General features: G+C 46.5%; 1 protein-coding gene across 2 annotated transcripts in view; it reads right to left on the minus strand.

Moving 5' to 3' along the window:
- LOC106592512 (fibroblast growth factor 14) overlaps positions 1 to 26,413 on the minus strand; it is a 93,298-nt gene that overhangs the window by 17,979 nt on the left and 48,906 nt on the right. Inside the window, exon 1 of one of the 2 annotated variants that reach the window (XM_045697904.2) lies at positions 5,544 to 6,858. The exons of the other annotated variant lie outside the window; for it this stretch is intronic. Coding sequence (XP_045553860.1) covers positions 5,544 to 5,733 — 190 coding nt within the window. The 5' untranslated portion in view covers positions 5,734 to 6,858. Of the gene's footprint in view, positions 1 to 5,543; positions 6,859 to 26,413 lie in introns of those variants that run through there. 2 annotated transcript variants of the gene reach the window in all.

The raw sequence follows: 26,413 nt of genomic DNA on the forward strand, positions 1-26,413 counted from the left end.
CAGGACGTGACAATTACAGACTCAAGTCTTCTTGGTTATGACGCTACAAGCTTGACACACCTGTATTTGTGGAGTTTCTACCATTCTTCTCTGCAGATCCTCTCAAGCTCTGTCAGGTTGGATGTGGAGCATTGCTGCACAGCTATTTTCAAGTCTCTCCAGTCTCTCAAGTCCGGGCTTTAGCTGGACCACTCAAGGACATTCCCAGACTTGTTCTGAAGCCACTCTTGCGTTGTCTTGGTTGTGTGTTTCGGGTCGTTGTCATACTGGAAGGTGAACCTTTCTCCGTTCATCTTTCCCTCAATCCTGACTAGTCTCCCAGTCCCTGCCGCTGAAAAACATCCCCACAGCCTGATGCTGCCACCACCATGCTTCACCGTAGGGATGGTACCAGATTTCCTTCAGATGTGAGTCTTGGCATTCAGGCCAAAGAGTTCAATATTGGTTTCAATTAGACCAGAGAATCTTGTTTCTCATGGTCTGAGTCTTTAGGTGCCTTTTGGCAAACTCCAAGAGGGCTGTCATGTGTTTTTTACTGAGGAGTGGCATCCGTCTGGCCACTCTACTATAAAGGCCTGATTGGTGGAGTGCTGCAGAGATGGTTGTCCTTCCGGAAGGTTCTCCCATCTCCACAGAGGAAATCTGGAGCTTTGTCAGAGTGACCATGGGTTCTTGGTCACCTCGCTGACCAAGGCCCTTCTCCCCCGATTGCTCAGTTTGGCCCGGTGGCCAGATCTAGGAAGAGTCTTGGTGGTCCCAAACTTCTTCCATTTAATAATGATGGAGGCCACTGGGTTCTTGGGGACCTTCAATGATGCAGACCTTTTTTGGTACCCTTCCCCAGATCTGTGCCTTGTCACAAATCTGTCTCGAAGCTCTACGGACAATTCCTTCGACCTCATAGCTTGGTTTTTGCTCTGACATGCATTGTCAACTGTGGGACCTTATATAGACAGGTGTGTGCCTTTCCAAATCATGTCCAATCAATTTAATTTACCACAGGTGGACTCTAATCAAGTTGTAGAAACATCTCCAGGATGATCAATGGAAACAGGATGTACTCAGGATGTACTCAGTCTCATAGCAAAGGGTCTGAATACTTATGTAAATAAGGTATTTCTGTTTTTTATTTTTAATACATTTGCAAACATTTCTAAAAAACAGTTTTCACTTTGTCATTATGGAGTATTGAGTGTAGATTGATGAGGGAAAAAATGTTTTTAATCGATTTTAGAATAAGGCTGTAACATAACAAAATGTGGAAAATGTCAAGGGGTCTGAATACATTCTGAATGCACAGTACACAGACCGCACCATCCTGCCTCACACACACACACACACACACCTGTGTCTCTGTAGTAATGAAGGATTCCCCCTCTGTTGACATTAATATTAATCTGATGCTCTGCACATGTAGACCTCTCTCTCTCTCTCTCTCTGTCTCTCTCTCTCTGTCTCTCTTTCTCTGTCTCTCTCTCTCTCCCTCTCGTTCTCATTCTCCCTCTACACACACACACACACACACACTCTACACACACTTTCTTTCACACAAACAGACCACACCCTCTTCTGAGTCTCTACAGCAATGTGGAGATCCCCTGTGAAGGTGTTGTTGGTTGTGGTGATGTGTGTGTGCCAGAGGAAAAAAGGCATGCTCCAATGAACATGATAGATTAGAACTGCAGACGAGACTGACCCAGTTTAGAGGAGCGAGAGAGGGAAATAGAGGAAGAGAGAGAGAGAGAAAGGGATTTTCCAGTTTTCACACCAGGGACAGGGGTGTGATGGGAGGAATGGTTACCAACCCTCTACACTAGTAGTCTGTCTGTTCAGCTCAACTTTCAACCACGTTTTAGATCCACCTCGTCTGGTCATTTTCATTTGGGGGTGAAAAACCACTTTAACCGTCTATTACTAGAGTAGAGATGAGGAGATAGAGGTGGAGTCACTGAGATGAGAACAGAGTATGAGGAGATGGAGGTGGAGTCACTGAGATGAGAACAGAGTATGAGGAGATGGAGGTGGAGTCACTGAGATGAGAACAGAGTATGAGGAGATAGAGGTGGAGTCACTGAGATGAGAGTAGTGTAGATTATGCTCTAGAAGGACTTCAACAGTACAGATTCACTTAGAGAGACCCATTTAAACACTGTTTAATCAAGTGTGTCAGGGCTTCCTCTAATACCTTAATGAGTCTCTCGCTCTCTCTCTGTGTGTGTGAGTGGTGTGTGTGTGTGTGTTGTGTGTGTGTCCTTATGGAAACCCTGTTCCGTATGAGTGTTAAATTAAGGAGTGTTACCAGACCCTTGACTTCCACTCAGAGACAGAGAGGGTATCAGGAAGACACATCTGTACCATAACTAGACTCTCTGAAAGACCCTCCTTTATGGATGGTTCATCCTGGGTCAGGTTTCCCTGAGCCTCTGTAGCATTACATCGTTCAAATATGCACGGAGTCAAACATGGAATGTGGGAAAAACAAAGCCCTTTTTCAATGTAAACACTTGGTCAAGACGACCCAAAACAGGTACAAAATTCCCAAGCTTCCATAAATCTGACTAATGGAATTGTATTTCTTCATTTGGGGAATTCTGTCTGCTTCAACAGGTAGGGTCTCTTTCCTTCCTCAATGACCTGCTGTGTGTTACTGGGGAGAAATTCCCATTTTCCCAGATCCTGTCTGTTACTAGGGAATCTGGTCCAGGATTCCCTCTTTGTATGGGTTGCCATGGATACAGTCTCGTGATTCCAATGTCCCTGTCTGCTTATCCAGAGGAAGGTATTCCCCCGTCCTTGTCTGTGTTGTTCCAGCGCCGCTAATCTCTGGTTATCCTCCCCATGATGATCCATATCATTTTAATCAAAATGATATTGATCTATTGAATAGAACATGTATTGAATAATGCCTGTCGCCATAAATCAAAATGTCAATATCATAAGATTCTGTATTGCACGAGAGCAATCATTACAGTAGTTGTCATCATTGGTAGGCTGCTCTAAATTAGGAATATCTGGACTCTACATGGGCTCTCAGGTCAACTACTGATGGTGGACGTTCCTGTAACATACATGTACTAGGAATTCTATGACCAAGGATTGATTTCTGCTATTTGTGACTACTTGAAGGAAGGTGTAAGAAGGAAGAACACATTTTCCACTACTTCAAGAAGCAAAGAGGAGAGGGTGGCTTTTCCCAGTATTTGAACATTACCTATGAGAGAGGGAGAGAGAGAGAGAATGAAAGATGGAAAGAGGGAAGACAGGCATAGATAGAGAGGAGGAGAGTCTATGTTTGCCCTTCAGAAAGCCTTATGTGTGTGTCGCCAGGATTCAGACTCAGTCACGCAGTCAGAGTGGAGAGAGGAGAGGAGAGAGCCTGAGGATATATGGCCAGGCTTCAACCAGAAGCTACCACAGCTGGAAGCAGAAGCGAGGGAGGGAGGGGAGAGGAGGAGGAGAGAAAGGAGATGAGTGGTGAGAGTGGAGGAAACAAGTTGTAAGGGAGGCAGGAGGAGAGAGGGAAAGAGAGAGAGAAGAAGGACTGTCTAAACATCACCATCACACTCTGAGCGATAAGAGTAAGGGATTATACCTCCCCTCCAACACACACACACACACACACACACACACACACACACACACACCCCTGTAAACTCTCTCAGATATCAGATAAGGATACCACAGAAGTTTCCATCTTTACATTCGGAGAATTCTTATATCCCTACACGTCAGTATCAGAATGACTCCAGCCTTCTAGAACAGCTCTTGTTCATTTAGATGGTTGAGAATGTTCAGAAAGCAGATGGGCGAGACTAGAGATTTGGAAAAGAGATTAAGATAGAGAGATACTGTATCATAAACAGAGGAGACCCTGGAGAGAAAATGGTAGATGAAGGACGGAGAAGAGAGGGGGAGAGGGGGAGGGGGAGGAGGGAGGAGGAGGGGGGAGAAGGAGGGGGGAGGGGAGAAGGAGGGGGAGAGGGAGAGGAGGGGGACAGGGAGGGGAGAGGGAGGGGGAGAGGGAGGGGGAGAGGGAGAGGAGGGGGAGAGGGAGGGGAGGGGGAGAAGGAGGGGGAGAGGGAGAAGGAGGGGGAGAAGGAGGGGGAGAGGGAGAAGGAGGGGGAGGGGGAGAGGGAGGGGGAGAGGAAGGGGGAGAGGGGCAGTAGTTCCTTCTGGAATCAAAGCAGACATGACCTTTTCTCTGTCTTTACTGAAAAATGAATCAGGAACAAAAGAGATGTTCAACAGATCAAAGAACCATTCCTTCTATCCCACTTTCATCTCTTCTTTCCATCCTTCCCTACGCTTCTCTTCCCTTCTTCCTTCACTCCCTCTCCTCCCCTTTTCATCCTTCTCTTCCTCCATCCATCTCCTATTTCTTTCTTTCTTTCTTTCTTTCTTTCTTTCTTTCTTTCTTTCTTTCTTTCTTTCTTTCTTTCTTTCTTTCTTTCTTTCTTTCTCTGCCCTCCCCCTTTTCATTATTCTCCTTTTCTCCCACTCTTCCTCTCTCTTCTTACTTCAATCCGTCTCATCCATTCCCCTTTCCTCCTCCACCCCATCTCTCCTTGCTCTCCTCCTCCTCCTCTCTCTCCCTTCACACCTCTCGTTCCTCTTACCCCCTGCTCACTCCGAGGTTAAGAAACCCTGAATTCATATTTCATTTTTGACAGGATGCTTGAGGCAACTCCCTTCAACTACACACACACACGCACGCACGCACGCACGCACACACACACACACACACACTGTACTGTGTTCTGCATGCATGCACCCCATCTATAAGGCCACAGGTTGCACTGAATGTCATTGGCTTTGACAAAATGGCTGTCACTTGACTGAGGTTGCTGCGCTCACAGTCAGTCACCCCCTCTCTCTCCTGAGACCAGTCATGCCAGTTACCCCCTGCCATACTGAGCTTGTCATGATGTCATTTTCGTATATTGGTGGTGTCAGCTATACTGTATGTATGAATCAAGATATGTCAAATTCAATAGACTACATTTCAAAACCTGTCTGTCCTTTGACTCAACCTGATTCAAGTTCTGTGATAAATACCTATCAAATGGCCAACAGTTTGGTGAGATATTTAATACGGCAACCTGATTCACCTATCCAGCCCTCAAACGTATTTTAATCTGTATGTAACACCTAACTGTAACATCGATTTTGTCTGACTCAAACCCTTCACTCAGAAAGGCAATCAGCAGTAAACCAATCAATGAAAGATTAGGCTAGAAATCGTTATTTCCCCACTTTAGTCACAACTCCTAGGCTAATTAAAATGCGTAATTTGAAGCCTTGTCGAGAGGACGAGAACGTCAATGTTATTACAATAACTATATTTGTAAGGAATTAAACAGCAATGTGGTCAAACTTACCGGCCACACTGCTTAGGCTACTTTCGTTAACTACCTGTTTTTATTAATGCATGTAGGGGTAAACTATTGAACCGTTGGAGCTAACATAAAGCTGCTCTCTCCCTCGCGCATAATGACAACCGTAACGTGTCCATGCGTCTCCCGCGCTTTCCGCTAAGCCCACACCTTGTCTCCGTAGCCTTCTCTTCTTCAAGCCGAAGATTCTCACTTTGGAGAAGATGTCGACCAAATTCCCGTTACAAAGTCCTTTATTCTTGTTGGGGCTTCGCCTCCGTCGGTGTGGCGTCGGCCGGTGGACTTGTTGTTCCCGTGCCTGTCTCTTCTGTCGTATCAAACCGCTGGCAATAGCTGCCATGTCTCAACCGAAACAACCCGGGGGAAAAGGAAACACAGAGCCCGGTTTCCCTTTGGGCACGGAGCGCAGACGGCACAACAAGCGATTATGTTCGGTCTGCAGCTACAGCCCCATAGTTGTGTCTATAAAATGTATCTTCTTTATCCGTCAGAAAAACATTTCGACACTACGCAATCAAGTCCAAATACCACATTTCGGTGAGGATACAGAACATTGCGTTGTCATTTTATCACGGCCATTCAACAACTAACAACCTGTCACCGTTGTTGTCAAATGATTTCCAATTTGACTGCGTGAATCCTTGTAGAGAAGGTTTTCCAAACTGACAACATTTCCGATATCCGTACTTGGTCATATTTTATCATTAAATATCTGTGACGTTTGATGTCACATAGTCCAAAAACACGAAAATAATTGTCGAAAGGTTTCGTTCTTCTCCTCGCCCCAAAATGTTTAGACTACCTCCGGTCTTCTCCCGGTGACCGAATAAAATCAAGCCTATCGAAAATGTGAACATGCGAATTTGAAGCCACGCGCTAAAGGAGTCTGTCAGACATACTCTCAAAAACATACGGAGCGATTTTAACGTAATTATCTCGTGAAGGACGCAAGCCCCAGACGCTCCCCGGGTGGGGCTTGCTCCTTGGAAGAGAGGTGTGTGATGCCTGCCTCGCGCGCACAGATTCACCAAGTCCGTATGCAAATCCGCCAGTCTCTTCTCCAAAAACAGAAAAAATAGAAACGAATAACGGAGGAGCACACAATGACCAAATCGGGATGATTGGAATCAAATAACTAAATAATAATAATCATCTTGTCTTAAAAAAAAGGCCCGGAGGAACTTCTCTGCATCAGGTAAAATGGTGACGCAATCTTATTTCACGCTTCAGAAACTTCATCCAGCACGTCAGGACTGTTTTTCCTCGGTGAGAAGGGAAAGGGGACAGGACACGACTCCGCTTGGCTCATGCATTGCTTTCAGATATGAATAAGGAGTGAAAAAAGGTAGGCTACATCAAACGCTCTCCTTCAACCCATCAATCAAAGGAAACGGGAACAGCCAGACCATTCAGATGAAAACAAGAGTCTGTGCGTCAGACCAAAGCCCCCTCGTTGTGGAGAAACCGTTCGGAAAGAAATACCTTATAAATGACCACAAGCGAGTGAACGCCCTCCGCATAAACGTAACCATTAGCACTAGACACCGACTGAAACTTTAGACAGTATACTGTATTACTCCAACTCAAACTGTTGCTAATACATTGTATACACCGGCCGGACACTGATTGATATATCGTGTTGTGTATTTCGCAAGAAGCAGACACCGGGCCGGAGACAGACATGTACCTGTATAGCCAGCACATTGTCAAGTGGAGAACGTCCCCAAAATGTTTCATTAGCAATTGAATGTTCTTTAGTATAGGCCTAGAAATATCGCGTGCACGTGTAAAGAGATCCCAGTCAGCGGCACTCCTGTCTGCATGTAGTCACGTCCAAAAACACGGGACGGTATGGAGAAGTGTTTAAACCCCTATACCCCCCAACACAATCATTGAGACACAATCCATAAAAGACGGCATTAAAACTTCAATCAAAATGGCAAAATAGTCAGTGTTATCGCATCTATAATACAATTAAACGAATCGATGGGCTGTAAAATCGAGGGAAAGTTGATACTTTTGGTCAGTTGAATTCATTAACATGGGGAGCGCAGATTTTCTGACCGGCGCAAACCACGTCTGATTTCAGCACCATGGGCAGCGACCGCGGCCAACAGTTCCACCAATCGCATGCTGTCTGCGGCTGCGCTGTGAGAAACCATGACCCTTGAGTTGAGGAGTAGCCTATAAATAATCCACGTGAAAATATGTCAAGACTAACTGGTATTTTCCTCATAATGTTAACCAAACTGCAACCTAGCCTATTTTTAACCAGGTCATAAACAATTTAAACGTAGATAGCAGTGAGTCATCGTCTTCCCGGGTAGAAGAGAGTCTTTCTTCACCTGCTGCCTGGAAAAGGGACAAGTCTGGAAAGGGCCCCATTGAAGCAGAGATGCGTGATCTCAATGGGGCTTCATCCTGGCTTAATTCAAGTTTTAATTGACTAAATATTTTAAACCCAAACGTGAGAATAAAAACCCAAACGTGAGGTTATCCACCGTGGTAGGTTGTTTCAATGTGCTTTCAGAGGATCGTTGTTACATTTCAGTAAAGGAATTGGAACTCTACAGAGCCATCTACAGTTGGTCTCTCTCTCCCAGTAATTAAATCATCTGGTCAAAACCATTCATTCAAGACAAACAGTTTGGCACATTTTCAATCACGTTTAGCTTAGTGGGGCACTTTCTTGAATCTGTATCGGCTTTGGTGGTAGAATTAAAGTTAAAAAAATGCATGAACCAGCGTCGATTCACAGGAGAGATACAGTAGCCAGCCAGAGTGCTCTGAACTGTACACCCGCCTCGTTTCCAGTTGAATAAATGAAAGGCCTACCGAGCTCAGGTCAGTGGCTGCCTCTGCGGGTAGATTCGGTGGGTTTCCTGCGGTCACGTTGTGTTTTCGAACACAGACTCACTGAAGAATGAGAATTCGATGTGATTGTCCGTGACAGTTACAAGCCATTGACATTAATATTACACCGAAACAGAATTTACTTTTCAAAATTGAGAAGGCATAGCCTTTTCAAATCTGATGACGTTCAAAAAGGCTAAATGCCTCCAGGAGAGCTCCAGCTTCAGCCTACAACAAAGGATTAGGTTGCCGAAAAATAAAGTAAAGCTGGGATTTGACCGCTTGAGGGCGCCAGAGTGTTCAGAAAAAGAAGGCGCTTGTAATAAGCAGTCCAGGAGTTGACTCTTGCCGCTGTGCATCTAATCATCCTCTGCTGCAACACAGTAAGGTGCAGGTTGCATGAAATCTATCTCATTGAATCCTCTCCAGTTGCTCTGTAGGCCTATAGAGTTATGGTACCACAGCCTACTTACCAGCAGGTCTTTTCACACTACAGTACTTACTGTTCATATGGTCATACCTGGTGTATTGCATCCCATAACATGGTGTAATAGGAATGAATACCAACCAGCACACTGTCTGTCCCAAAGGCTCTATCGCCCACACACACACACACACACACACACACACACACACACACACACACACACACACACACACACACACACACACACACACACACACACACACACACACACACACACACACACACACACACACACACACACACACACACACACACTCATACAAGGCTGCATGCACACACATTGTACAGTGGGGAATGGAAATAAAACATCTTGTTGTCTTTGTGCTGATGTTTTTATCCAGGTCAACTGCTGTTGAGGACCATTAATAAATCAAAGCTTCCTGACTACATTTACATAAAAATTCATCCTTTCTCCTCATCTCAATATTTTAAAAAGCCTTCAAAAGGAAACGTTCACCCTCTTCACCCCCTTCCTCTCATAACTCCCTTCCCTGTCTATGTAGTGAATAGGAGTGGAATGAACGGTTTAACAACACTCTAAAAACACTCTCTCTCTTCCTCTCTCTCCTTCTCTCCTCTCTTTCTCTCTTTCTCTCTTTCTCTCTTTCTCTCTTTCTCTCTTTCGCTCTCTCTCTCTCTCTCTCTCTCTCTCTCTCTCTCTCTCTCTCTCTTCCTCTCTCTTTCCTTCTCTCCTCTCTTTCTCTCTTTCTCTCTCTCTTTCTCTCTCTCTCTCTCTCTCTCTCTCTCTCTCTCTCTCTCTCTCTCTCTCTCTCTCTCTCTCTCTCTCTCTATGCCAAAGGGCCTCATTAGTACATATGCAGATGAGTGTGTGAAAAAGAACGAGAGAGAGAGAGAGAGAAAGAGAAAGAGAGGGAGAGAGAGAGAAAGAGAAAAAGAGAGAGAGAGATGATGGAGAGAAGCTGCTGTGTTATATCTCTAGGGGAGTTGGCTATCTACCACATTTAAATCAATACATTAGCTGATCATTCTGTCTGTAGGACTGTTTATGTGTGTATGCTATATATTTCTTTGTCCTGCATCGTTTCCTTTTATATCCTTCCGAATGAGGTTATCGGAAAAAAGGCCAGAGAAGGATAAAGATAAAGGGATATTTTGTTTTCTGCAGAGAGGATAGCTCCCTCCATAGGTAACACAGGAGCACAGCACTCTTCCCCTCTCTCTCTCTCCATCCTCCTCTCTTTATTCTTTCTCTTTATAGAACGATAGTCTAAGCTGATATATGATGGCACGAATGGAAACTTAATCATAATGAATGAATAACACCCTAGGAGTTATTAATACCGAAGGTGTGTTCATCAGAGAATGAGAATTAGACCGTTATACAAAACTAGTATACAACAGAAAAGGCCATTATAATTGTTAGCGGAACAAGAGATTTAGTGAAAATGAAAAGCACAATCAATCACTCTGCTAATGAAGGGATCCCCTCGGGTGTGAGTCATGGGTGGGCGGGGCAGAGAGGGAGGAAGAGAGGCAGATAGAGGGAGAGAAAGAGAGAGGGGGGTTTGCAAATGATTCAAGACTCAGAAAGAGAAGGAAGAGAGGGATGGAGAGAAGGAAGTCAGTGAGAGATAGCCGCATGGAAGGAGGGAGAGAAGGAGAGAGAGATAAAAGGAAGACAGAGAGAGAGAAAGAAGTAAACACGTCACAGCTTCTACAGGCTTCCCTGTGGGGGTGTGGAGGGACAACCATCTCTCTCTTTTGCATACTGATGTGCTGAGTCACAGCACACACACACACACACACACACACACACACACACACACACACACACACACACACACACACACACACACACACACACACACACACACACACACACACACACACACACACACACACACACACACACACACACACATCTCAGTTGATGAAGCCGGGACAGTCCTCCTGCAGTGCCACCCCTCTGTTGCCTAGGTAACGTCTTGTGAATAACTTTGAGGAACCTCTGGGCAGTAGACAATGGGAATAGTGGAATGTTCTATATGGGAGGAGTCAGGGGTAATGGTCAGGCTACAGACAAAAGTGTCAATATTAGCCCACAACAAGTGATCTATAGGTGATTACGGGATGCCAAACTGACCTTAGATTAGTATTCCAGCTGAATACACAGAGAAACAGAGGATGCAAAGGGAAAGAACACTACCGTGGACCCAACAATAACCAGACACACATGTTTGATGCTTTAACCAGACAAAAATAAAAATGGCATAATTTTTATTAAACATTTATTTTGTGGAGTGGATGCTTCATTTTCACCAACCTCACATCTCTTGTAACCTTGCAATGACACAGAATAACTAACTAACAAGATGTTGAAAACGCCAAACAGATTAACAGAGACACTTCTGATGACTGAATATGCACCAAGTAACCCCAAAAAGCTTTTCTTTCTACACCAGTGCAAAAGCAGTGAAGAGGTTGAAAAAGGTTTTGAACAGCATCAACACAGGACATGTTAAATAATGGAGACTTGAACGCTACTCTAACTCACAGGCATTCAGGTTACTTTGCAGCATCCCTCCGCCCAACTACTTGTGTTTACTAGCTTGCTCTCACACACAAACACACATACATACGCATGCACACGCACACTCACACAGGGCTATGTCTGTACCTGTACCACGAGGCTATGTCTGTACCTGTACCACGAGGCTATGTCTGTACCTGTACCACGAGGCTATGTCTGTACCTGTACCACGAGGCTATGCCTGTACCTGTACCACGAGGCTATGTCTGTACCTGTACCACGAGGCTATGTCTGTACCTGTACCACGAGGCTATGTCTGTAACTGTACCACGAGGCTATGTCTGTACCTGTACCACGAGGCTATGTCTGTATCTGTACCACAAGGCTATGTCTGTACCTGTACCACAAGGCTATGTCTGTACCTGCACCACAAGGCTATGTCTGTACCTGTACCACAAGACTATGTCTGTACCTGTACCACGACACACACTCACACAGGGCTATGTCTGTACCTGTACCACGAGGCTATGTCTGTACCTGTACCACGAGGCTATGTCTGTACCTGTACCACGAGGCTATGTCTGTACCTGTACCACGAGGCTATGCCTGTACCTGTACCACGAGGCTATGTCTGTACCTGTACCACGAGGCTATGTCTGTACCTGTACCACGAGGCTATGTCTGTACCTGTACCACGAGGCTATGTCTGTACCTGTAGCACGAGGCTATGTCTGTATCTGTACCACAAGGCTATGTCTGTACCTGTACCACAAGGCTATGTCTGTACCTGCACCACAAGGCTATGTCTGTACCTGTACCACAAGACTATGTCTGTACCTGTACCACAAGACTATGTCTGTACCTGTACCACAAGGCTATGTCTGTACCTGTACCACAAGGCTATGTCTGTACCTGTGACACCACCAAGTGGTCACATATCTCTAGTGCCCCCCAACCTCAGGTCACTTACTGATCTGAGGCCAAACCACACGACCAACAGCATTAGACACTTTATGGAACACAAAGCCTTCACTATCTCATCCTGGAATATCCAAGGCCTGAGGTCATCTGCCTTTGGCCTAAATTGCAGGAACCTGGAATTTATCAAAGAAATCAGAAATACAGACATTGTCATCCTACAAGAAACATGGTATAGAGGAGTCGGACCCACTGGTTGCCCTCTAGGTTACAGAGAGCTGGTAGTCCCATCCACCAAACTACCAGGTGTGAAACAGGAAGGGTATGCTAATTTGGTATAGAGCAGACCTAACTCACTCCATTAAATTAATCAAAACAGGAACATTTTACATTTGGCTAGAAATTCAAAAGGAAATGATCTTAACAGAGAAAAATGTCCTCCTGTGTGCTACCTATATCCTCCCCACTAGAATCTGCATACTTTAATGATGACAGATTCTCCATCCTGGAGGGGGAAATCAATCATTTCCAGGCCCAGGGACATGTACTACTCTGTGGCGACCTAAATGCCATAACCTTCCGTGGCCTCCAACTGCTCTTAAACGCTAGTAAAACGAAAGGCATGTTCTTCAACCAATCGCTGCCTGCACCCGCCCGCCTGACTAGCATCACTACTCTGGACGGTTCTGACTTAGAATATGTGGAAACTATAAATACCTAGGTGTCTGGCTAAACTGTAAACTCTCCTTCCAGACTCATATTAAGCATCTCCAATCCAAAATTAAATCTAGAATCGGCTTCCTATTTCGCAACAAAGCCTCATTCACTCACGCTGCCAAACATACCCTCGTAAAACTGACTATCCTACCGATCCTCGACTTCGGCGATGTCATTTACAAAATAGCATCCGACATTCTACTCAGCAAACTGGATGCTGTCTATCACAGTGCCATCCGTTTTGTCACCAAAGCCCCTTATACCACCCACCACTGCGACCTGTATGCCCTCGTCAGCTGGCCCTCGCTACGTATTCGTCGCAAGACCCACTGGCTCCAGGTCATCTATAAGTATTTGCTAGGTAAAGCTCCGCCTTATCTCAGCTCACTGGTCACCAAAGCAACACCCACCCGTAGCATGCGCTCCAGCAGGTATATTTCACTGATCCTCCCCAAAGCCAACACCCACTTTGGCCGCCTTCCTTCCAGTTCTCTGCTGCCAATGACTGGAACGAATTGCAAAAATCACTGAAGTTGGAGACTTATATCTCCCTCACTAACTTTAAGCATCAGCTATCTGAGCAGCTTACCGATCGCTGCAGCTGTACATAGCCCATCTGTAAATAGCCCACCCAACTACCTACCTCATCCCCATATTGTTTTTATTAACTTTTTTGCTCTTTTGCACACCAGTATTTCTACTTGCACATCATCATCTGCACAACTGTCACTTCTGTGTTAATTTGCTAAATTGTAATTACTTCGCTTCTATGGCCTATTTATTGCCTTACCTCCTTACTCCATTTGCACACACTGTATACAGATTATTCTACTGTGTTATTGACTGTACGTGTGTTTATGTGTAACTCTGTGTTGTTTTTTTGTCGCACTGCTTTGCTTTATCTTGGCCAGGTTGCAGTTGTAAATGAGAACTTGTTCTCAACTGGCCTACCTGGTTAAATAAAGGTGAAATAAAAAATATGAATAAAAACGGACAAGAACCTGACACCCTCAGCACACAGGGGGACAAGCACCTGCCTGGAGGTGACAGCATTCCCTCCCTCATATGCCCCCCTAGGCACAACTATGACAACATAACCAACAAAAAAACGGGTCACAACTCCTGCAGCTCTGTTGCACACAGGGGATGTACATAGTCAATGGTAGGCTTCGAGGGGACTCCTATGGTAGGTACACCTATAGCTCATCTCTTGGCAGTAGTACTGTAGACTACTTTATCACTGACCTCAACCCAGATTCTCTCCGAGCATTTACAGTCAGCCCACTGACACTCCTTTCAGACCACAGAAAAATCACAGTCTGCTTGAACAGAGCAATACTCAATCATGAGGCATCAAAGCCAAAGGAACTGAGTAATATTAAGAAATGCTATAGATAGAAGGAATGTAGTGTGGAAACCTAATAGTGAAGGTGTAACTTTGGCAGTAGAAAATGTTAACAGTATATTTGACCTCAGCTTCCCTATCTAATCTAAACATTTCTAACAGAAAACCGAAGAAAATTAACAATAATGACAAATGGTTTGATGAAGAATGCAAAAACCTAAGAAAGAAATTGAGAGACCTGTCCAACCAAAAACATAGAGACCCAGAAAACCTGAGTCTACGCCTTCACTATGGTGAATCACTAAACAATACAGAAATGTACTACGGAAAAAGAAGGAACAGCACTTCAGAAATCAGCTCAATGTAATTGAAGAATCCATAGACTCTAACCACTTCTGGGAAAATTGGAAAACACTAAACAAACAACACAAAGAATTATCTATCCAAAATGGAGATGTATGGGTAAAATACTTCTTCAATCTTTTTGGCTCTATAACAAAGAACAAACAGCAAAAACATATACATGATCAAATACGAATCTTAGAATCAACTATTAAAGACTACCAGAACCCACTGAATTCTCCAATTACCTTGAATGAACTACAGGACAAAATAAAAACCCTCCAACCCTAAAAGGCATGTGGTGTATACTAAAACTCTTTAACATCATCCTCAGCTCTGGCATCTTCCCCAATATTTGGAACCAAGGACTCATCACTCCAATCCACAAAAGTGGAGGCAAATTTGACCCCAATAACTACAGTGGGATATGCGTCAACAGCAACCTTGGGAAAATCCTCTGCATTATCATTAACAGCAGACTTGTACATTTCCTCAGTGAAAACTGTACTGAGCAAATGTCAAATTGGCTTTTTTCAAAGTTATTGTATGACAGACCACGTATTCACCCTGCACACCCTAATTGACAAACAAACAAACCAAAACAAAGGCAAAGTATTCTCATGCTTTGTTGATTTAAAAAAAGCCTTCGACTCAATTTGGCATGAGGGTCTGCTATACAAATTGATGGAAAGTGGTGTTGGGGGAAAAACATACAACATTATAAAATCCATGTATACAAACAACAAGTGTGAGGTTAAAATAGGCAAAAAACACACACATTCCTTCCCACAGGGCCGTGGGGTGAGACAGGGATGCAGCTTAAGCCCCACCCTCTTCAACATATATATCAACAAATTGGTGAGGACACTAGAAAAGTCTATAGCACCCGGCCTCACACTACTAGAATCTGAAGTCAAATGTCTACTTTTTGCTGATAATCTGGTGCTTCTGTCACCAACCAAGGAGGGCCTACAGCAGCACCTAGATCTTCTGCACAGATTCTGCCAGACCTGGGACCTGACAGTAAATCTCAGTGACAAAAATAATGGTGTTCCAAAAAAGGTCCAGTTGAAAGGACCACAAATATAAATTCCATTTAGACACCATTGCCCTAGAGCACACAAAAAACGACACATACCTCGGCCTAAACATCAGCGCCAGAGGTAACTTCCACAAAGTTGTGAATGATAAATTCTACAACCACCTATGTAAAAGGAAGCGATTCCCAAACCTTCCATAACAAAGCCATCACCTACAGAGAAATTAACCTGGAGAAGAGTCCCCTAAGCAAGCTGGACCTGGGGCTCTGTTCACAATCACAAATAGACGCCACAGAGCCCCAGGACAGCAACACAATTAGACCCAACCAAATCATGAGAAAACAAAAAGATAATTACTTGACACATTGGAAAGAATTAACAAAAAAACAGAGCAAACTAGAATGCTATTTGGCCCTAAACAGAGAGTACAGAGTGGGAGAATACCTGACCACCGTGACTGAACCAAACTTAAGGAAAGCTTTGACTATGTACAGACTCAGTGAGCATAGCCTTGCTATTGAGAAAGGCCGCCGTAGGCAGACCTGGCTCTCAAGAGAAGACAGGCTATGTGCACACTGCCCACAAAATGAGGTGGAAACTGAGCTGCACTTCCTAACCTGCCAAATGTATGACCATATTAGAGATACATATTTCCCCTATGATTACACTGATCCACAAAGAATTTGAAAACAAACCCGATTTAGGGCCTCCCGGGTGGCGCAGTGGGCCACCAGAGATTCTGGTTTCGAGCCAAGGCTCTGTCGCAGCCGGCCGTCACCGGGAGGTCCATGGGGCGATGCACAATTGGCCCGGCGTCGTCGGGGTTAGGGAGGGTTTGGCCAGCAGGGATATCCTTGTCTCATCACGCACTAGCGACTCCTGTGGCGGGCTGGGCGCAGTGCATGCTGACCAGGTCACCAGGTGTACGGTGTTTCCTCCGACACATTGGTGCGGCTGGCTTCCGGGTTGGATGTGAAATGTGTCAAGAAGTAGTGCGGCTAGGTTGGGTTGTGTTTCAGAGGACGCATGGCTCTCGACCTTCGCCTCTCCCGAGTCTGTACGGGAGTTGCAGCGACGAGACAAGACTGTAACTACTACCAATTGGATACCATGAAAATTGGGGAGAAAAAAGGGGTAAAAAAAAGAAAAGAAAAACAAAACAAACCCGATTTTGATAAACTCCCATATCTACTGGGTGAAATACCACAGTGTGCCATCACAGCAGCAAGATTTGTGACCTGTTACCACAAGAAAAGGGCAACCAGTGAAGAGAAAACACCATTGTAAATACAACCCATATTTATGTTTATTTATTTCCCCATTTGTACTTTAACCATTTGCACATCGTTACAACACTGTATATATACAAAATATGACATTTGTAATGTCTTTATTCTTTTGGAACTTCTGTGAGTGTAATGTTCATTTTTATTGTTTATTTCACTTTTGTATAATATCTACTTCACTTGCTTTGGCAATGTTGACATATGTTTCCCATGCCAATAAAGTCCCTTAAATTGAATTGAATTGAGAGAGAGTTTAAAATGTAAACTATTACTGATTTAACAGGCTGGAGTGAAGCCTCTTCCTCTCCCTCCTCTTCCTCATCCTCTCCCTCCTCTTCCCTTTACTCTCCCTCCTCTTCCTCTCCCTCCTCTTGCTCTTCCTCTCCGTCCTGTTCCTCTCAGCCAGGGAACTAGGCTGAGTACTGTTGCTATAAAAAAAAACATCTGAAGCACTGAATGTCCAAACCAGTGCCCTATCCTCCCTCCCTCCCTCCCTCCCTCCCTCCCTCCCTCCCTCCCTCCCTCCCTCCCTCCCTCCCTCCCTCCCTCCCTCCCTCCCTCCCTCCCTCCCTCCAAGACATGGTGAGTGACACCTCTATGTGTCAACGAAACCAATCAACACCAGACTCCTTCTAGTCTCCTCCTCCAACCCTCTCTCCTTCTTTCTCAGCGATGAACAACATCTCCATGCTCCATGCTCCTCATATACAGCGTGCCTCCAAAACACGCATAGTTGAAATAAACATAAGGCTGTAGATATGAATACTGTATTTCACTGTTTCATCATTAAACTTTGCTCTCATACAGTGCACACACACACACACACACACACACACACACACACACACACACACACACACACACACACACACACACACACACACACACACACACACACACACACACACACACACACACACACACACACACACACACATTCACCATCCAGTCAGTAACCTCTCTGTAACATGGGGGGCTGTCATTCACCATCCAGTCAGTAACCTCTCTGTAACATGGTGGGCTGTCATTCACCATCTAGTCAGTAACCTCTCTGTAACATGGGGGGCTGTCATTCACCATCCAGTCAGTAACCTCTCTGTAACATGGGGGGCTGTCATTCACCATCCAGTCAGTAACCTCTCTGTAACATGGGGGGCTGTCATTCACCATCCAGTCAGTAACCTCTCTGTAACCTGGGGGGCTGTCATTCACCATCCAGTCAGTAACCTCTCTGTAACATGGGGGGCTGTCATTCACCATCCAGTCAGTAACCTCTCTGTAACATGATGGGCTGTCATTCACCATCTAGTCAGTAACCTCTCTGTAACATGGGGGGCTGTCATTCACCATCCAGTCAGTAACCTCTCTGTAACATGGGGGGCTGTCATTCACCATCCAGTCAGTAACCTCTCTGTAACATGATGGGCTGTCATTCACCATCTAGTCAGAAACCTCTCTGTAACATGGGGGGCTGTCATTCACTATCCAGTCAGTAACCTCTCTGTAACATGGGGGGCTGTCATTCACCATCCAGTCAGTAACCTCTCTGTAACATGGTGGGCTGTCATTCACCATCTAGTCAGAAACCTCTCTGTAACATGGGGGGCTGTCATTCACCATCCAGTCAGTAACCTCTCTGTAACATGGTGGGCTGTCATTCACCATCCAGTCAGTAACCTCTCTGTAACATGGGGGGCTGTCATTCACCATCCAGTCAGTAACCTCTCTGTAACATGGTGGGCTGTCATTCACCATCCAGTCAGTAACTTCCCTGTAACATGGGGGGGCTGTCATTCACCATCCAGTCAGTAACCTCTCTGTAACATGGGGGGCTGTCATTCACCATCCAGTCAGTAACCTCTCTGTAACATGGGGGGCTGTCATTCACCATCCAGTCAGTAACCTCTCTGTAACATGGGGGGGGGGGGGGGCTGTCATTCACCATCCAGTCAGTAACCTCTCTGTAACATGGGGGGCTGTCATTCACCATCCAGTCAGTAACCTCTCTGTAACATGGGGGGCTGTCATTCACCATCCAGTCAGTAACCTCTCTGTAACATGGGGGGCTGTCATTCACCATCCAGTCAGTAACCTCTCTGTAACATGGTGGGCTGTCATTCACCATCCAGTCAGTAACCTCTCTGTAACATGGGGGGCTGTCATTCACCATCCAGTCAGTAACCTCTCTGTAACATGGGGGGCTGTCATTCACCATCCAGTCAGTAACCTCTCTGTAACATGGGGGGCTGTCATTCACCATCCAGTCAGTAACCTCTCTGTAACATGGGGGGCTGTCATTCACCATCCAGTCAGTAACCTCTCTGTAACATGGGGGGCTGTCATTCACCATCCAGTCAGTAACCTCTCTGTAACATGGGGGGCTGTCATTCACCATCCAGTCAGTAACCTCTCTGTAACATGGGGGGCTGTCATTCACCATCCAGTCAGTAACCTCTCTGTAACATGGGGGGCTGTCATTCACCATCCAGTCAGTAACCTCTCTGTAACATGGGGGGCTGTCATTCACCATCCAGTCAGTAACCTCTCTGTAACATGGTGGGCTGTCATTTACCATCCAGTCAGTAACCTCTCTGTAACATGGGGGGTTGTCATTCACCATCCAGTCAGTTATCTCTCTGTAACATGATGGGCTGTCATTCACCATCTAGTCAGAAACCTCTCTGTAACATGGGGGGCTGTCATTCACTATCCAGTCAGTAACCTCTCTGTAACATGGTGGGCTGTCATTCACCATCTAGTCAGAAACCTCTCTGTAACATGGGGGGCTGCCATTCACCATCCAGTCAGTAACCTCTCTGTAACATGGGGGGCTGTCATTCACCATCCAGTCAGTAACCTCTCTGTAACATGGGGGGCTGTCATTCACCATCCAGTCAGTAACCTCTCTGTAACATGGGGGGCTGTCATTCACCATCCAGTCAGTAACCTCTCTGTAACATGGGGGCTGTCATTCACCATCCAGTCAGTAACCTCTCTGTAACATGGGGGGCTGTCATTCACTATCCAGTCAGTAACCTCTCTGTAACATGGGGGGTTGTCATTCACCATCCAGTCAGTAACCTCTCTATAACATGGGGGGCTGTCATTCACCATCCAGTCAGTAACCTCTCTGTAACATGGGGGGCTGTCATTTACCATCCAGTCAGTAACCTATCATTAACATGGTGGGCTGTCATTTACCATCCAGTCAGTAACCTCTCTGTAACATGGGGGGCTGTCATTCACCATCCAGTCAGTAACCTCTCTGTAACATGGGGGGCTGCCATTCACCATCCAGTCAGTAACTTCCCTGTAACATGGGGGGGCTGTCATTCACCATCTAGTCAGTAACCTCTCTGTAACATGGGGGGCTGTCATTCACCATCCAGTCAGTAACCTCTCTGTAACATGGGGGGCTGTCATTCACCATCCAGTCAGTAACCTCTCTGTAACATGGGGGGCTGTCATTCACCATCCAGTCAGTAACCTCTCTGTAACATGGGGGCTGTCATTCATCATCCAGTCAGTAACCTCTCTGTAACATGATGGGCTGTCATTCACCATCTAGTCAGTAACCTCTCTGTAACATGGGGGGTTGTCATTCACCATCCAGTCAGTAATCTCTCTGTAACATGATGGGCTGTCATTCACCATCTAGTCAGAAATCTCTCTGTAACATGGGGGGCTGTCATTCACTATCCAGTCAGTAACCTCTCTGTAACATGGTGGGCTGTCATTCACCATCTAGTCAGAAACCTCTCTGTAACATGGGGGGCTGCCATTCACCATCCAGTCAGTAACCTCTCTGTAACATGGGGGCCTGTCATTCACTATCCAGTCAGTAACCTCTCTGTAACATGGGGGGTGGGCTGTGATTCACCATCCAGTCAGTAACCTCTCTGTAACATGGTGGGCTATCATTCCCCATCCAGTCAGTAACCTCTCTGTAACATGGGGGGCTGTCATTCACCATTCTGTCAGTAAACTCTCTGTAACATGGTGAGCTGTCATTCACCATCCAGTCAGTAACCTCTCTGTAACATGGGGGGTTGTCATTCACCATCCAGTCAGTAACCTCTCTGTAACATGGGGGGCTGTCATTCACCATCCAGTCAGTAACCTCTCTGTAACATGGGGGGCTGTCATTCACCATCCAGTCAGTAACCTCTCTGTAACATGGGGGCTGTCATTCACCATCCAGTCAGTAACCTCTCTGTAACATGGGGGGCTGTCATTCACTATCCAGTCAGTAACCTCTCTGTAACATGGGGGGTTGTCATTCACCATCCAGTCAGTAACCTCTCTATAACATGGGGGGCTGTCATTCACCATCCAGTCAGTAACCTCTCTGTAACATGGGGGGCTGTCATTTACCATCCAGTCAGTAACCTATCATTAACATGGTGGGCTGTCATTTACCATCCAGTCAGTAACCTCTCTGTAACATGGGGGGCTGTCATTCACCATCCAGTCAGTAACCTCTCTGTAACATGGGGGGCTGCCATTCACCATCCAGTCAGTAACTTCCCTGTAACATGGGGGGGCTGTCATTCACCATCTAGTCAGTAACCTCTCTGTAACATGGGGGGCTGTCATTCACCATCCAGTCAGTAACCTCTCTGTAACATGGGGGGCTGTCATTCACCATCCAGTCAGTAACCTCTCTGTAACATGGGGGGCTGTCATTCACCATCCAGTCAGTAACCTCTCTGTAACATGGGGGGCTGTCATTCACCATCCAGTCAGTAACCTCTCTGTAACATGGGGGCTGTCATTCATCATCCAGTCAGTAACCTCTCTGTAACATGATGGGCTGTCATTCACCATCTAGTCAGTAACCTCTCTGTAACATGGGGGGTTGTCATTCACCATCCAGTCAGTAACCTCTCTGTAACATGGGGGGCTGTCATTCATCATCCAGTCAGTAACCTCTCTGTAACATGGGGGCTGTCATTCACCATCCAGTCAGTAACCTCTCTGTAACATGGGGGGCTGTCATTCACCATCCAGTCAGTAACCTCTCTGTAACATGGGGGGCTGTCATTCACCATCCAGTCAGTAACCTCTCTGTAACATGGGGGGCTGTCATTCACCATCCAGTCAGTAACCTCTCTGTAACATGGGGGGCTGTCATTCACCATCCAGTCAGTAACCTCTCTGTAACATGGTGGGCTGTCATTCACCATCCAGTCAGTAACCTCTCTGTAACATGGGGGGCTGTCATTCACCATCCAGTCAGTAACCTCTCTGTAACATGGGGGGCTGCCATTCACCATCCAGTCAGTAACCTCTCTGTAACATGGGGGGGCTGTCATTCACCATCCAGTCAGTAACCTCTCTGTAACATGGGGGGCTGTCATTCACCATCCAGTCAGTAACCTCTCTGTAACATGGGGGGCTGTCATTCACCATCCAGTCAGTAACCTCTCTGTAACATGGGGGGCTGTCATTCACCATCCAGTCAGTAACCTCTCTGTAACATGGGGGGCTGTCATTCACCATCCAGTCAGTAACCTCTCTGTAACATGGGGGGCTGTCATTCATCATCCAGTCAGTAACCTCTCTGTAACATGATGGGCTGTCATTCACCATCTAGTCAGTAACCTCTCTGTAACATGGGGGGCTGTCATTCACCATCCAGTCAGTAACCTCTCTGTAACATGGGGGGCTGTCATTCATCATCCAGTCAGTAACCTCTCTGTAACATGGGGGGCTGTCATTCACCATCCAGTCAGTAACCTCTCTGTAACATGGGGGGCTGTCATTCACCATCCAGTCAGTAACCTCTCTGTAACATGGGGGGCTGTCATTCACCATCCAGTCAGTAACCTCTCTGTAACATGGGGGGCTGTCATTCACCATCCAGTCAGTAACCTCTCTGTAACATGGGGGGCTGTCATTCACCATCCAGTCAGTAACCTCTCTGTAACATGGGGGGCTGTCATTCATCATCCAGTCAGTAACCTCTCTGTAACATGGGGGGCTGTCATTCACCATCCAGTCAGTAACCTCTCTGTAACATGGGGGGCTGTCATTCACCATCCAGTCAGTAACCTCTCTGTAACATGGGGGGGCTGTCATTCACCATCCAGTCAGTAACCTCTCTGTAACATGGGGGCTGTCATTCACCATCCAGTCAGTAACCTCTCTGTAACATGGGGGGCTGTCATTCACCATCCAGTCAGTAACCTCTCTGTAACATGGTGGGCTGTCATTCACCATCCAGTCAGTAACCTCTCTGTAACATGGGGGGCTGTCATTCACCATCCAGTCAGTAACCTCTCTGTAACATGGGGGGCTGTCATTCACCATCCAGTCAGTAACCTCTCTGTAACATGGGGGGCTGTCATTCACCATCCAGTCAGTAACCTCTCTGTAACATGGGGGGCTGTCATTCACCATCCAGTCAGTAACCTCTCTGTAACATGGGGGGCTGTCATTCACCATCCAGTCAGTAACCTCTCTGTAACATGGGGGGCTGTCATTCACCATCCAGTCAGTAACCTCTCTGTAACATGGGGGGCTGTCATTCACCATCCAGTCAGTAACCTCTCTGTAACATGGGGGGCTGTCATTCACCATCCAGTCAGTAACCTCTCTGTAACATGGGGGGCTGTCATTCACCATCCAGTCAGTAACCTCTCTGTAACATGGGGGGCTGTCATTCACCATCCAGTCAGTAACCTCTCTGTAACATGGTGGGCTGTCATTCACCATCCAGTCAGTAACCTCTCTGTAACATGGGGGGCTGTCATTCACCATCCAGTCAGTAACCTCTCTGTAACATGGGGGGCTGTCATTCACCATCCAGTCAGTAACCTCTCTGTAACATGGGGGGCTGTCATTCACCATCCAGTCAGTAACCTCTCTGTAACATGGGGGGCTGTCATTCACCATCCAGTCAGTAACCTCTCTGTAACATGGGGGGCTGTCATTCACCATCCAGTCAGTAACCTCTCTGTAACATGGGGGGCTGTCATTCACCATCCAGTCAGTAACCTCTCTGTAACATGGGGGGCTGTCATTCACCATCCAGTCAGTAACCTCTCTGTAACATGGGGGCTGTCATTCACCATCCAGTCAGTAACCTCTCTGTAACATGGGGGGCTGTCATTCACCATCCAGTCAGTAACCTCTCTGTAACATGGGGGGCTGTCATTCACCATCCAGTCAGTAACCTCTCTGTAACATGGGGGGCTGTCATTCACCATCCAGTCAGTAACCTCTCTGTAACATGGGGGGCTGTCATTCACCATCCAGTCAGTAACCTCTCTGTAACATGGGGGGCTGTCATTCACCATCCAGTCAGTAACCTCTCTGTAACATGGGGGGCTGTCATTCACCATCCAGTCAGTAACCTCTCTGTAACATGGGGGGCTGTCATTCACCATCCAGTCAGTAACCTCTCTGTAACATGGGGGGCTGTCATTCACCATCCAGTCAGTAACCTCTCTGTAACATGGGGGGCTGTCATTCACCATCCAGTCAGTAACCTCTCTGTAACATGGGGGGCTGTCATTCACCATCCAGTCAGTAACCTCTCTGTAACATGGGGGGCTGTCATTCACCATCCAGTCAGTAACCTCTCTGTAACATGGGGGGCTGTCATTCACCATCCAGTCAGTAACCTCTCTGTAACATGGTGGGCTGTCATTCACCATCTAGTCAGTAACCTCTCTGTAACATGGGGGGCTGTCATTCACCATCCAGTCAGTAACCTCTCTGTAACATGGTGGGCTGTCATTCACCATCCAGTCAGTAACCTCTCTGTAACATGGGGGGCTGTCATTCACCATCCAGTCAGTAACCTCTCTGTAACATGGGGGGCTGTCATTCACCATCCAGTCAGTAACCTCTCTGTAACATGGGGGGCTGTCATTCACCATCCAGTCAGTAACCTCTCTGTAACATGGGGGGCTGTCATTCACCATCCAGTCAGTAACCTCTCTGTAACATGGGGGGCTGTCATTCACCATCCAGTCAGTAACCTCTCTGTAACATGGGGGGCTGTCATTCACCATCCAGTCAGTAACCTCTCTGTAACATGGGGGGCTGTCATTCACCATCCAGTCAGTAACCTCTCTGTAACATGGGGGGCTGTCATTCACCATCCAGTCAGTAACCTCTCTGTAACATGGGGGGCTGTCATTCACCATCCAGTCAGTAACCTCTCTGTAACATGGGGGGCTGTCATTCACCATCCAGTCAGTAACCTCTCTGTAACATGGGGGGCTGTCATTCACCATCCAGTCAGTAACCTCTCTGTAACATGGGGGGCTGTCATTCACCATCCAGTCAGTAACCTCTCTGTAACATGGGGGGCTGTCATTCACCATCCAGTCAGTAACCTCTCTGTAACATGGGGGGCTGTCATTCACCATCCAGTCAGTAACCTCTCTGTAACATGGGGGGCTGTCATTCACCATCCAGTCAGTAACCTCTCTGTAACATGGGGGGCTGTCATTCACCATCCAGTCAGTAACCTCTCTGTAACATGGTGGGCTGTCATTCACCATCTAGTCAGAAACCTCTCTGTAACATGGGGGGCTGTCATTCACCATCCAGTCAGTAACCTCTCTGTAACATGGTGGGCTGTCATTCACCATCTAGTCAGTAACCTCTCTGTAACATGGGGGGCTGTCATTCACCATCCAGTCAGTAACCTCTCTGTAACATGGGGGGCTGTCATTCACCATCCAGTCAGTAACCTCTCTGTAACATGGGGGGCTGTCATTCACCATCCAGTCAGTAACCTCTCTGTAACATGGGGGGCTGTCATTCACCATCCAGTCAGTAACCTCTCTGTAACATGGGGGGCTGTCATTCACCATCCAGTCAGTAACCTCTCTGTAACATGGTGGGCTGTCATTCACCATCCAGTCAGTAACCTCTCTGTAACATGGGGGGCTGTCATTCACCATCCAGTCAGTAACCTCTCTGTAACATGGGGGGCTGTCATTCACCATCCAGTCAGTAACCTCTCTGTAACATGGGGGGCTGTCATTCACCATCCAGTCAGTAACCTCTCTGTAACATGGGGGGCTGTCATTCACCATCCAGTCAGTAACCTCTCTGTAACATGGGGGGCTGTCATTCACCATCCAGTCAGTAACCTCTCTGTAACATGGGGGGCTGTCATTCACCATCCAGTCAGTAACCTCTCTGTAACATGGGGGGCTGTCATTCACCATCCAGTCAGTAACCTCTCTGTAACATGGGGGGCTGTCATTCACCATCCAGTCAGTAACCTCTCTGTAACATGGGGGGCTGTCATTCACCATCCAGTCAGTAACCTCTCTGTAACATGGGGGGCTGTCATTCACCATCCAGTCAGTAACCTCTCTGTAACATGGTGGGCTGTCATTCACCATCCAGTCAGTAACCTCTCTGTAACATGGGGGGCTGTCATTCACCATCCAGTCAGTAACCTCTCTGTAACATGGGGGGCTGTCATTCACCATCCAGTCAGTAACCTCTCTGTAACATGGGGGGCTGTCATTCACCATCCAGTCAGTAACCTCTCTGTAACATGGGGGGCTGT

The sequence above is a fragment of the Salmo salar genome, chromosome 16, assembly GCF_965601325.2.
Source record: "Salmo salar chromosome 16, fSalSal1, whole genome shotgun sequence".
Taxonomy (NCBI): domain Eukaryota; kingdom Metazoa; phylum Chordata; class Actinopteri; order Salmoniformes; family Salmonidae; genus Salmo; species Salmo salar.